Raw genomic sequence first — 9,484 nt, 5'->3', positions numbered from 1 at the left:
GCTATGGAATATTTGAAATAAGAAAAGGGGAAATTGTTGAGTCTAGAACTAAACCTTTTGAAATAAAGAACTACCGGTCTGTAATGTGTGCCTTTAGAAAAAAACAAAGTCAAACAGAAATTAGACAACTAGTTACAGTCGTGATTGTGCTCTGCCACCCAGGAACTCCCGTATGTGACTATTTCCACTCTGGCTTTGTGTTTCAGTAGGTCAGGGACATATATTAAGAGCAACAATTGGAACTGCGTTCTCCTTTACCTCCATAAAAACATAGCTTAATAACGTGTTAATGACTTAAAATTACCTTGTCTTTCTAGATTGCTTATTGATGTCATTTCAGATTGGTATAAAGGATGTGAAGCGAATGAGAAAATAGGAACATTTCTTTTTCTTTTTTTCCCCTTTCTACCGACTAGGAGGAGATCCAGTCCAGGTTTTGCTTTTTACTCGGCCTGTGAATTTCGGCCGTGCAATGTGTAGCACGTTTCTTTCTCCCCCCTCCTTTCTCCTTCCCTCTTGCCTCCAGTGTCTGTCTCCAGGATTTCTCTCTTCCGATTTCAGGAGGACTCTCACAGGCTCCCACAGCCTGTGTTAAGCTGAGGTTTCCCCTAGATCTCGTATATCCCCAACACATACCTCCACGCACACACATCCCCAAGAACCTCGCGCTCACACCAACAGACACACGCGCGCACACACACTCGCTCTCGCTTGTCCGTCTCCCTCCCGGGAGAGCCGGCGCGCGTTCCCACCTTCGCCGCACACTCCGGCGAGCCGAGCCCGTAGCGCTCCAGGATTCTGCGGCCGGGAACTCGGATTGCAGCTCTGAGTCCCCATGGTGCTTTTTTAAACACTTCTCTTCCTTCTCTTCCTCGTTTTGATTGCACCGTTTCGATCTGGGGGCTAGAGGAGCAAGGCAAGCAGCCTTCCCAGCCAGCCCTTGTTGGCTTGCCGTCCTCCATCTGGCTTATAAAAGTTTGCTGAGCGCAGTCCAGAGGGCTGCGCTGCTCGTCCCCTCGGCTGGCGGAAGGGGGTGACGCTGGGCAGCGGCGAGGAGCGCGTCGCTGCCTCTGGCGGGCTTTCGGCTTGAGGGGCAAGGTGAAGAGCGCACCGGCCGTGGGGTTTACCGAGCTGGATTTGTATGTTGCACCATGCCTTCTTGGATCGGGGCTGTGATTCTTCCCCTCTTGGGGTTGCTGCTGTCCCTCCCGGCCGGGGCGGATGTGAAGGCTCGGAGCTGCGGAGAGGTCCGCCAGGCGTACGGTGCCAAGGGATTCAGCCTGGCGGACATTCCCTACCAGGAGATCGCAGGTAAGCGCGGGCGCGCGGCAAGGGCTGGCTGCAGCCCTCGGCTGCCGCACGTCCCCCTGGCTGCCCGGCGCCCTCTTCCTTCCCCCTGTTGCTGAGTTGGTGCCCACTTTCTGCCACCGCTCTACGGGACTCCGCGTCTCCGAGCTGGGCTGCGGTTGCTCCTGCGGCTTCTCCGGCAGGGGAAGGTGTGCTTCTCCGCTGCCTCATTGTGTGCACACGCGGGAGCACCCTAGCTCCCGCCTCCCTCTGCTCTCGCGCCCTTCTACCCCTTAGTTGATGGCTCAGGCCAGGCCGGCCAGGGAGCCCGGGCCACTCCGGGGCGGCTGCAAGGCGCAGACGGAGAGCCGAGCCTGGCGCTCACCCCGCGCTCTGGTTCGGGCAAACTTGGAATAACTGCCACCGCAGTTTGCCCAACGCCACAGTCTGAGTGGCGCCTTCTCCACTCCCGCCCTCGCGCCGGCAGGGGCGGTGGAGAGACGCAGAGGGCTCCCCCAGCCCCTCTCTCCCCTCTTCCTATCCTCCGGGGTGCAGAGCGCAGGGCGCCCCGGCCGGGGGCGGGCAAGGCCGGGAGGGACCCTCGCCGGGGACCTGGCCTCCGGACGCCGGCATTTCAAGGCTGGTTTGGGGACTTCACGGGCTGCCTGTTTCAGATGTGGGGCGGGCTTTCCAGTTACGGTTCCTCAGTGCTTCTCCAGTTGCTGTTGGTCACTCAGGGCTCGGGGACACCCCGCCACCCGGTCCGGAGCCGGCCTTGTCTGCCAGCGAGCAGTCAACTTCAGCGGGTGGCTCAGCTGGGGATTCGGGTCCGGGTCCGGGGGCCCCGTGTCCCCCGCATGCCCGGCCACTGGCATTGCTCCACGAAAAGCTTGAGAGCGCCCACCTTTTCTCTCGGCGCCAGTGTGTGTAGCACTTGGTCTCCGACAACTTGCTCGGCAGTCTGGGTGCTTGTTTTCCGGCTCTTAGCTCCAACCGAATCCGAGCTTCTCTGGGGCTCTGTGAATGAAACGTGTCGGGAAGAGATAATCCTTTGGCTGCTAAAGAACAGAACTGAGAGAGGCCAAGGGAGGCCAGGAGATGCTGCGAGGGCGCGGGCTGCTCAAACCGGGTAGCTGAAGTCCTTAGTGACCTCCGATCGTCAAGTCAAAACGCTGAATTTCCATCAGCCTCTCTGCTTTTTGCCAAGTAACTGGTGGATGGATGAAAAGCATTTTGCGGATATCTTAGAACATCACAGTTTCGATATGTTGTGGAATTGCTATTTTCTTATGATTTTCAAGCTGTAGAAGTGAGGGTTTTTACTTACACTGAAATGAACACAGTTAAATAAATTTGAGCATTGCCAAAGGGAAAAAAAAGAGGCGCAAATTACCACGCGCATAGAAGGAGCTTTTTCAATTCAGAGCCAGAGATTCCCTTTGGTGAGTCTAAGGAAGAATCTGTGGTGAATTATAAGACTACTTTTCTATCCTTGTTACTTCTTCCTTCTTTTCCAGAACTCCTTAATTTTTTAATCAATTAATAGAGAGCGACTGTCCTCACAGCTCCTTAAGTTTCTTAACTCTCCTTCTCCTTTGTCTACTGTTATTTCATTCTTTTTAATTAATTGATAAGGATCAACTTCGCTTCTTTTCCCTCCCCAAATCTCAGGGAATTCAACTTTTTAAAAGGTTTGTAGTATGGATCACTTCTAGGAACTTTTTCTCCTTTAATCTGGGCTTTTTCAAACGGTATCTTGTAAGCACACAGATGTTTTCCAACATGATTTCAGATAAAATATCTCAAAGAAGAAAATAGGTGCTTTTAAATTGCTTCGGTATTCTTTAGCGGATAATGGGACTCTCAGGAGACCAGAGTTCATCCTCAGCATCAGGCACATCTCTTTAATATCAAAGTGAAGATTTTCAGTGTAAAACAATTTCTGTAGTCACCATGACTGTTTGTTGAGAACATTCCCAGGGGTTCATGTAAATTCTTCGGTGGATATTTAAAGAGGTTTTTGGTTTTGGTTTTGGTTTTTTTGTCTACTCCCCACCTTTTTACAATTACAGTGTTTGCTTATTAGCTATGAATTTCTAAAATGTGTGCACTTTTTTTTTTTTAAACTCACCTACTTTCCATGAGTAAGGGCACACTGTTAACTTTGCTTTAAGCCTTGTGTCCTTTGATGCTGGTAGACATAAATCAAGATGCAGGTCACCACAGGGTCAGAGGCACATTTAATAGGAAAATAATGAATTGAAAGATAATTGTGTTTTTTAAGGATATACTTGTTTTTTTCAAAATCAACTTTACTTAATGCTACCTATTGCTGTTTTAAGAATCACTTAGGAAATATACCCTGTTGTTAAATGAACACACTCTATCTCTCCTCCCTAGTTCTTGATACTGTTTACGTTTAATTATCTAGTGTAAGTGGTTATCTTTTCTTAAACTCTTTTTTTATCCTTTGCCTTGATTGGGCATCTAATAGTTTGCTTGAGGAATTTCATGTGTCTTCAATCTGCCAGGGCACAGAAATTTAAAAGAATTGCTGGTCAGGCTTCAGATTCATGACAGCTGTTTCTAATTGAAAGCTATTTGCAGGTAGCTTGCTTAGTGAAATAACTTGAGAAGTAATAAGGACATTATGTTTCATCATGACATTATCAAAGTTTTACTCACAATTGTGAAATAGCGTTGCCCTTTTCTATTCTAGGGTAGAATAGACACCCAACAGATGAGGAAGTATGATAGGTAATATATAAAGTTATACTTTCAGAGAATGCTTGGGAAGGAGGAGGCCTTCAAGGGGCAGTTTGCACCATCAGTCTTCACTCAGCGCTGATTTTAAACTATCGCAAGGAGATCAGATAGACTCTATTTATCCTTGTTTGAAAAACTTCCAAAGGAGTAGACTCTTGATCCCCTTTCAGCAATCCATTCTAATATTTAGCAATTCTTGTGGTATAGAAATGTTTCCAGATATCTAGCCAAAAGCCTTCACAATGTGCTTCCTTATTTTTTCTTGTTCTATCTTCTGGGAAGATATTGAGCATGAATCATCAGGTTCTTTGTTAGGACAGTTATTCTGATCAAAGGTCAGTGTGAAACATTCTAGTCTCTCCTCATTCATCAGAATTATGACCTAATTTTCCAATCCTAAACTCTAAACTTCTAAAGGAACTCTACCCAAAAATAGCACCTTCTTAAAACTCCGGGAAATTCAGATAATGTTGTTTCAGGCTTACTCTGCCACTGTTTTATGCCTTGAGCCTTGCTAGGATCATTAATTATAACACTTTGTAGTTAACAGTGACTTATTGGCCTACATGATCATGTTTTCATTACTTATGTAATGTGACTTTATTTAACAATTGCATATATAGAATTTATTATGTGCCCATCACCTACTTAAAAATTATTGCCTTTATAATATCACCTTACTGAATTCTTCCAATAACTTAGTAGATGCTACACATTAACCCCATTTTGTAGATGAAAAGGATGTGTGACAGGAACTTTAATTAACTTACCTAAGGGTGACTCAACTAGTAATTAATGAGGCTGCAATTCAAACCCAGGCACTCTGACTCCAGGGTCTATATACCTAACTTGGTCCACTGCCTTACAGTATTAAATGTTACCATTTATTTTGAATGAATGCATGCAAAATCTATTCTTTCATATATATGTATATATATATAGACTGGTATTATTAATCACTATGTGCATCTATGTATCCCTTCCAGTTGCGCATGCTAAATCCGTTTCTGTTTTGTTCCAGCGTTGTCTCCAATTTCTCAAAATCACTTTGACTTTGGATTTTGTATTCTCAGGAATTGGCCATGCTACCACCACTAATGGTTCATGCATTTACCCATTTTCCTGATCATTTTCTTGCAAGGTATAGTTATGCAAAACATAGAAACTAAAGTACATTTCTTGGTTTCTTTCAGTACACTAGGCCTATTGAAAGACTGGGTTAGTCCAACAGAACTCATTGTTCATGGGGCTAGAGGGAGTAAGAACATTTATCTCCACAAATTAGAAAAAAAAATGTGACTAACTCTGTTTCCAATATTTATTTTGCAACTTTTTCTGTCCCAGGTATTTTGAGAGTTGGGTTACAGCTGGGTATTAAAAAAGCACTAAACTCTTCATCTATTTGATATTAATTTATCAAATATTTATCTAAAAATCTGTAGTTTAAAAAGATTATTTGTTTGTTTCAAAATACATAATGTTTCATTTTCACTGACCTTTGCCCAGTGGGCGTTTCCTTTCTCTGGAAACCTGTCTTTCTGTCTGCTCCCCCAGCAGACCAACTAATTTAATACATTTACAATTTACACAACTTTTTTTTTTTTTTTTTTCCCAGTTTCCATGGAGATACCACATTAACTTAAATGGAAAACAGTGTTTGGTAACTCTCACTCTTTAAAGCCACAGTAAATATCATAGTTTGAGATAAATTGTTTAATTTCTGTTTATCTGCCTGCTTCAAAGATTTCTGATTTCTTTGCCCCCTGTTTAGTTAGCTGACTTCTTTAAAAGTTTTTGAAAGGACAGTATAAGTCACAAATGAGTGAAGTGAACTTCAATTTTTTTTTTTTAAAGATTCTACAAGTCACTAGATTTCTAAAATAATCACATTAATTCCAGGTATCAAAGCAATATAAAAGTTGGGCTTTAGAAGTGCCACTTGTTAAACTCTTGATTTGGGAATTAATTTTAGGGTGATTGTGAATTATCTTAGCTGATTTAATTAGAGGATAATATGTTATCATTGGGAGCAAGAGTTTATTTGAGTTGACTGATACACTTTTTTACATAAAATTTCTTTCAACTGCATTGTATCTTAATAATAGCTTGTGAGAAGAAATAAAGGCCACTGTTAAAATTGATTTAAAATATACAGCATTATGTTCTTTAAGTATTATGACATAAAGATTGTGCCATATATTATGTAAGAAAGTGACTAGTGTTCTTTTAAAATTGTGGATGAAATTTATGAACACTTATAAAACACAAAATTATTGAGTAGTTTTAACCTAAAATGACCTAATTTCAATTACTAGTTTTGTATAGAAATACGAGTTTAGGGTAAACATTATAATAAAATAATTGCTTTAAACTGATTTTAATCTTTTGATCTTATATTGAAACCCACAAAAATAACATTATAAGAACAACTTTTCCCCCCACTTAATTCACATCTTTCAAATTACTTCTAGAAAGGCCAGTAAGGTGATTTAGAATTATCTTGCCAGTATAAACAGCAATTTAATATTCTTTTAAACTTGGTGCTTGTATTTCTTTACAGACTAAATCTGCTGTGTTAAATTCTTGAGCTGGTCAATAATTTGACTTTAAATATTTTCATAGATTTCTCCAGTATTATTCAGTTTTCAATGATATATATGGTACAGTTTGAAAGTATTATTGACTCCCTGGGATTATATATTTGTGATAAAGGGTTTCATAGTGGTGAGACTTGGGTAAATATTTTAAAATTCTAATAATCCTGGATAAAAATATCTAAGAATTTTTAATAACCTTGGATGAAAAATATGTTTTAAATGAATGTGCCAGTTAGTAACAACAACAAAAAAAAACTAAAATTTGGTTTCATATTTTCACATTATTCAGGTTATTGGATATTTTAATAACCCGTTCTCTCTTCCAGGCATTTTTTCTTCATGCAATGAGTATTTATTGTATACCTACTATTGTATATCTACTATGGGTAAGTCATTGTACCAGCTTCTGGGGGTAGAGCCCCAGGGCATTTGAATCCCAGCAGGAAAGCAGAAATTAAGGACACCATTCATAATTAATTAATTGCACTGAGATAAATGCATAGCACTAAGGGCACCTGGCACTGTGAAAGTATTTTATAGGAGCATTTGATCAAATCAGAGGCAGAATAATGGGATCTGAAGCATGGGTACCCTTCAGCAAGGAAGCAGGAGTGTGGAAGGGGCACACATTTCCTGTATGGTGAGAATACCTTGCAAACATGAGGAGAGTTCCAGTCCCTGGGGATTAGTGGTCAGTGAGTGGGGAGGGGTGTGGGAGAGACTGGAGAAGAGGGCCCAAAGGTCAGGGTAATGAAAGGTAACCCCTGCATCTTGGCCCTAAGTGGTTCCCTTTTTCACAGCAGATCGGAACCTTTAGCTAAAAAGCTCAGTAGTGCTTAAGTCAAGTTTTTACACATCCAGTTGTTTCAAATATAGCACAAAGAAGCAGGTTTTTAACCATTTAGAGGGTGTTTGCCTTGTGCATTCTGTAAAACTGTTACCTGTCTGCTAGCCATATGTAAGACAACCCTGGGGTGATCAAAGACTCCTAGCTGCTGCTGCCCTTAGCAGCTGAGGCTGTCTACTGTGTTGCTCATGACATTGCCTGGATCATAATGCCCTTCTCCCCTGGGAGTTCCTTGACCTTCTGCCCTTTTGGGTGGTGGCGCCTTTGTTAGCCCTGCAAGGTTTCATGCTGTGAGGGACTTTCCTTCACAGGCAACCTAAGTGTCTTCCAAATTAAGCTCACTGTGTGCTACTGCCATCTGGGGGTCATGTCGTCCTCCCCCACCCCTATCAGCTTTGACATCCCTCACACTCACTACCGTGACTTTGGCCTTTAGCCTGAGTCCCTTAAGAAGCTGTTGAATAACTCTTTTAATCAGGATTGGATATGGTTTCGAAATATGACATTGGTTGCTCTAAAGAGAAAGGATTGAGGGAAAAAAAACAGATTAGGAAAAGGAGGAGAGGCGAGCTAGGACTAGAATGGTGACCATGGAAATAGAGAGGATTCAAGAAATATTTAGTAGGTGAAATGGATCAGAGTTACTTATTTAGCATCTACTGTGTGACTGACAATGAATAGGACTGGGTTGTGTGTTTGTGTATGTGTGTGTGTGTGTGTGTGAGAGAGAGAGAGAGAGAGAGAGAGAAAGAGAGTCCGAGAGAGAGAAAGGGAAGGAAGAGAGAGAGATAATTAAGAGAGAAGTGTCCCAGAAATGTTAATTGAATTGCCATGGCAATAAAAATACTTTAGCATAGTTTATGTGTGCTTTATAATGGAGACAAAACTCAATATCATTAAACCAGCAGAAGACTATTAACAGTATCAGTGTCACTGAGAGAAAGAGATTTCTCAAATAGGATCAGATGAATTGCTAACTCTCAAAAGTGTAGAAATATCAAAATACATGTAATCAGCTACATTCACTATGAAATTTAAGTAACAGTACTTTGTGCTCTGTCAGTAAAAAAACAACTTCAATTTTTTTACCCTAATGGAGAATTAATCAAATCGTACCATCATTTCCATCAGTAATGATATTTGGTACTTAAGCTACTGACACAGCATTGTTTTAATCTAAGTACCAAATATCATTACTGATTATAATAACAACGAGAGGTTGAAGCTGAAAGGAGGAGGCACAATTTAATTGGAGACTTGAGGGATGGGTAGCATTTGACAAAGGGCCATGAAACAAGGAGGCAGTTAGGGAGGAGTTAAATATATGAGCAAAATAGGGTGTGTGGAGGAGAGCACAGAAAGGAATCTTATATTGAATACATAGGGTGGGATTGGATGTTTGGAGGGCCTTGAACATTCTAGGCTTTATATGACAGAAAGTAGGTCATCATCTCAGGTTCTTGGCAGAGAGGTGACGTGATGAAAGTATTGTTTTGGATTAGGCAAGCAGTATCACAGGATGGATTAGAGAAAAGATCATTAAAGGCCCCAGAGGGAGGGAAGAAGGACAGGGAGGAGACACTTAAATTTTAGAGGCTTAGGCAGGAGATTGCCAAGGTCTCAGAGGAGGATGAGAGGAGTGAAGAAGGGGTGAATAAGGCTATGAGAGAAGGAAGAAACAAGATTAAAAGGGAACATTTAAACATTTTTTTAAAAATTAAAAACTTCACTCTGCTACTTAGAAATTCCAATAATAGAGTTTAGAGGATGAGCTGTTGAAACTCTCAACTCAAGTAGTCTGTGTCAGTTAAGATACTTTTGGCAACAGGTCACAGAAATTCCTGACTCAGCTGGCTTACAGAGTCAGGGAAAGCCGTTATTTCACATAACAAGAAGTCCCAGTGCAGAGCTCTTGCAGGAGTCAGAAAGCTGTAAGCTTGCAGTATCAACAGGGTGCCAGGTTCTCTCTGTCTTTTGGCTCTAAGAT

At 41.9% G+C, this 9,484-nt stretch overlaps 1 protein-coding gene across 1 annotated transcript in view; it reads left to right on the top strand.

The window, feature by feature from the left end:
* The first annotated feature begins 929 nt into the window (after nucleotides 1–929).
* The window catches only part of GPC6 (glypican 6), a 350,538-nt gene continuing 341,983 nt past the window's right edge, over nucleotides 930–9,484 (top strand). The window contains exon 1 of the mRNA XM_026446604.2: nucleotides 930–1,311. Within this exon, the coding sequence (XP_026302389.1) occupies nucleotides 1,152–1,311 (160 nt within the window). The 5' untranslated portion in view covers nucleotides 930–1,151. The remainder of the gene's footprint in view (nucleotides 1,312–9,484) is intronic.

Source organism: Piliocolobus tephrosceles, chromosome X, assembly GCF_002776525.5.
Source record: "Piliocolobus tephrosceles isolate RC106 chromosome X, ASM277652v3, whole genome shotgun sequence".
NCBI classification, from domain to species: Eukaryota; Metazoa; Chordata; class Mammalia; order Primates; family Cercopithecidae; genus Piliocolobus; species Piliocolobus tephrosceles.
Note: the sequence above shows the minus strand (reverse complement) of the source record. Positions and strands in the feature narration are given on the sequence as shown.